A 3,034-nucleotide genomic window follows, 5' to 3' on the forward strand; every position below is an offset into this window, starting at 1 on the left:
GGGATAAAACTGGGATATAACCAGGATAGAAACGGGATACAAGCAGGATAATGGCGGGGATGGAAGCGGGATACAGCCGGGATAACGCCCGGATAGAAGCGGGATAAAACCGGGATAATGCCAGGGGACGGCAGGGATGGGAGCAGGACACAGCTGGGATAACTCCCGGATAGAAATGGGATAAAACTGGGATATAACCAGGATAGAAACGGGATACAAGCAGGATAATGGCGGGGATGGAAGCGGGATACAGCCGGGATAACGCCCGGATAGAAGCGGGATAAAACCGGGATAATGCCAGGGGACGGCAGGGATGGGAGCGGGACACAGCTGGGATAACTCCCGGATAGAAATGGGATAAAACTGGGATACAACCGGGATAATGCTGGGGGATGGCGGGAATAGGAATGGGATACAGCCAGGATAACACCAGGATAGAAATGGGAGAAAACAGGGATAAAACCGGGATAATGCCAGGGGACGGCAGGGATAGGAACGGGATATAGCTGGGATAACATTGGGATAGAAACGGGATAAAACTGGGATACAACCAGGATAACACTGGGATACAGCAGGGATAGAAACACACTGGATAAAACCAGGATAAGGCAGGGATACACCTGGGATACACCTGGGATACACCTGGGATCCCACTGGGATGGACTGGGGACACGGGGGGGTCCCGGCCCCCCGGCAGCGGCGCTTCCTTGGATTTATCCCGTTCCAGGGGCTTGTTTTCCCTGGGGGGGGTGTGTTATCCTGTGACAGGGTTCCGGATTTTTGTAGGCAAAAAAATAGGAATAAATGGAAGTTTTGGCGGAGGGGGAAGTGCGAGGTTTGTTTGGGGTGGGCGGTGGGAGACCCTACAGTAAACACGGGGGGTGGGGTCAGTGTTTTCCGGGGGATCCTAAACAAGGGAGGGTGTGGGATTCCCTGTTTTCCTGGGATTCTCTGTTTTCCAGGAGACCCTACAATAAACACGGGGTGTGGGAGCCCCCGTTTTCCCAGAGATCCTACAGGAAGCGTGGGGTGTTTTTTTGAGGAGACCCTACAATAAACAGGGGCTGTGTGGGATCCCCTATTTTCCAGGGGACCCTACAATAAACGGGGGTTACTCTCCCGTTTTCCAGGAGACCCTACAGTAAACACAGGGCGTGTGGGATTCCCTGTATTCCAGGAGACCCTACAATAAACAAGGGGGTTACTCTCCCGTTTTCCAGGAGACCCTACAGTAAACACAGGGCGTGCGGGACCCCCTGTATTCCAGGAGACCCTACAATAAACACACCTTTCATTCCCAGCTGCTCCAAACCCTCCAAACGTGATCCGGGGAGGAAAAACACTCCCGGGAATCTGGGGGGGGCCTGGGAATTCCCCCCGAGGTTCCACCCGTCCCGGCGCATCCCGGGCAGGTTTTGGGGTGCGCGGGGGCCCCCCCGGGGCCGGGGTGGGGCCCCCCCGGGGCTGGCCGGGCCCGATAAGTGCCGGGCTCTGGGATATGTGATCCAGCCCCTCCCCGGCGCAGAATAAATCGCTGATCTCATGCCCTGCGCGGCCGGAGCCCTTTGGCTCAGCCCCGGGACTCGCTCCAGGCAGGATCCGGTACCGGGGGGAGGCACCGCGGGGGGCGGGGGGCGCGGAATTCCCACCGGGACAAGGGATTTGGGGGGATTGGGGCCGTCGGGAGCCGCGTTTTCCCGGGGGAGCTCCCACCCTGCAGCCCCTCCCCGGGGGGCTCGGGGCCACCTCGGGGATCTTTGGGGAGGCACCTTGGAGTGCCCCCAGTTCCCAAATCCCAAATCCCGCTTCTGGAGGGCATGGTATTCCCACTGGGATGTGGGATTTGGGAGGGCTGGGTCCGTTGGCAGCTGCATTCCCAGGATCTCCCACCTGGTGGGATCACTCAGGGGGGGTTCCTGGCCCCCCTCGGCTCTGTCCCACCTTCGGGGGGGTTTGGGGCAGCACCTTGGGCCCCTCTCCCAACGCAAATCCCAAATCCCGCATCCCAAACCCCAAACGATACCAGTTCCTGGGGTCTCCTGCAGCAGCTCTGGCAGCCCGGGGGGGGCCGGGCCCTCCCAGGTGTGTCCCCTCTGATTTTGAGGACGAAGGTGGGGGGGACACACCCCTCAATTTGGGTCCTTTTTTGGTGGGGGCACAACCCAAGTGTTGGGGATTCACGTCCTCGGCCTTTCCCTCTCCTGCTTCCCAGGGATTTTGGTGGGGCCGGAGGGGGAATCCAGGTGGTGCTGATTTGGGATGAGCCCCCTCAGGCAATGGTGGGGGGTCCCTTGGGGGGTGGGACTCAATTTTCCCCGAGCAAAGCCCCCCAGGCCCCCCACTCGGGACCCCCCAATCCAGCGGGGACCCAATTCCAGGAGGGTGGTGGCACAAGGGAGGGTCACCGTGACCGTCACACAAGGGGAGGGGGTGTCCCCACAGCACAAGGGGGGTCCCCCCAACCCCTAAACCCCCCGTTCCCCCCCCCAGGAACCCCCCCAGCCATGACCTCGTACCGGGAGGAGCTGGAGAAGTACCGGGACATCGACGAGGACAAAATCCTGCAGGAATTGTCCCCCGAGGAACTGGCCCAGCTGGACATGGAGCTGATGGAGATGGACCCCGAGGTGGGCTCGGGGACAGCTCGGGGGCGACCCTGGGGACACCGGGGACCCCCGTGGGTGACACGATGGGTTGTGTCCCCCCCTTCCAGAACGTGCTGCTGCCGGCAGGGCTCCGGCAGCGGGACCAGACCCAGAAGAGCCCCACGGGCCCCCTGGATCGGGAAGCGCTGCTGCAGCACCTGGAAAAGCAGGCGCTGGAAGCCGAGGAGCGCCAGGACCTGGTGCCCTTCACCGGCGAGAAGAAAGGTGTGGGGACCCCCGGGGGACACGGGGGACAGGGGGGACATGGCGGCAGGGACAGGGGGGTCGGGTATATTTAGCTCGGCCTGGCCGGCGGGGTCGGGTGTCCCGGGCGAGCTGGGCCCCCGCCAGCCCCGGGCAATGTCACCCCCCTGTGCCAGCCCCGGGCA

The 3,034-nt window shown here is 61.9% G+C and overlaps 2 protein-coding genes across 2 annotated transcripts in view; both read left to right on the forward strand.

Moving 5' to 3' along the window:
* Window positions 1-818, forward strand: part of VPS72 (vacuolar protein sorting 72 homolog) — a gene marked incomplete at its 5' end in the record, with an annotated part of 3,544 nt that extends 2,726 nt beyond the window's left edge. Inside the window, one exon of the mRNA XM_017840197.1 lies at window positions 87-818. The remainder of the gene's footprint in view (window positions 1-86) is intronic.
* A 690-nt stretch (window positions 819-1,508) lies between these two features.
* TMOD4 (tropomodulin 4) lies at window positions 1,509-2,870 on the forward strand (the record flags this gene model as incomplete). The annotated part of the gene is made up of 3 exons (XM_017840198.1): window positions 1,509-1,602; window positions 2,491-2,627; window positions 2,714-2,870. Coding segments are annotated over exons 2-3 (280 nt in total), but the record flags the coding sequence as incomplete, so codon positions are not given.
* Between the last annotated feature and the right edge of the window lie 164 nt (window positions 2,871-3,034).

The sequence above is a fragment of the Lepidothrix coronata genome, unplaced genomic scaffold (genome assembly GCF_001604755.1).
Source record: "Lepidothrix coronata isolate B3197 unplaced genomic scaffold, Lepidothrix_coronata-1.0 Scaffold1178, whole genome shotgun sequence".
NCBI lineage: Eukaryota > Metazoa > Chordata > Aves > Passeriformes > Pipridae > Lepidothrix > Lepidothrix coronata.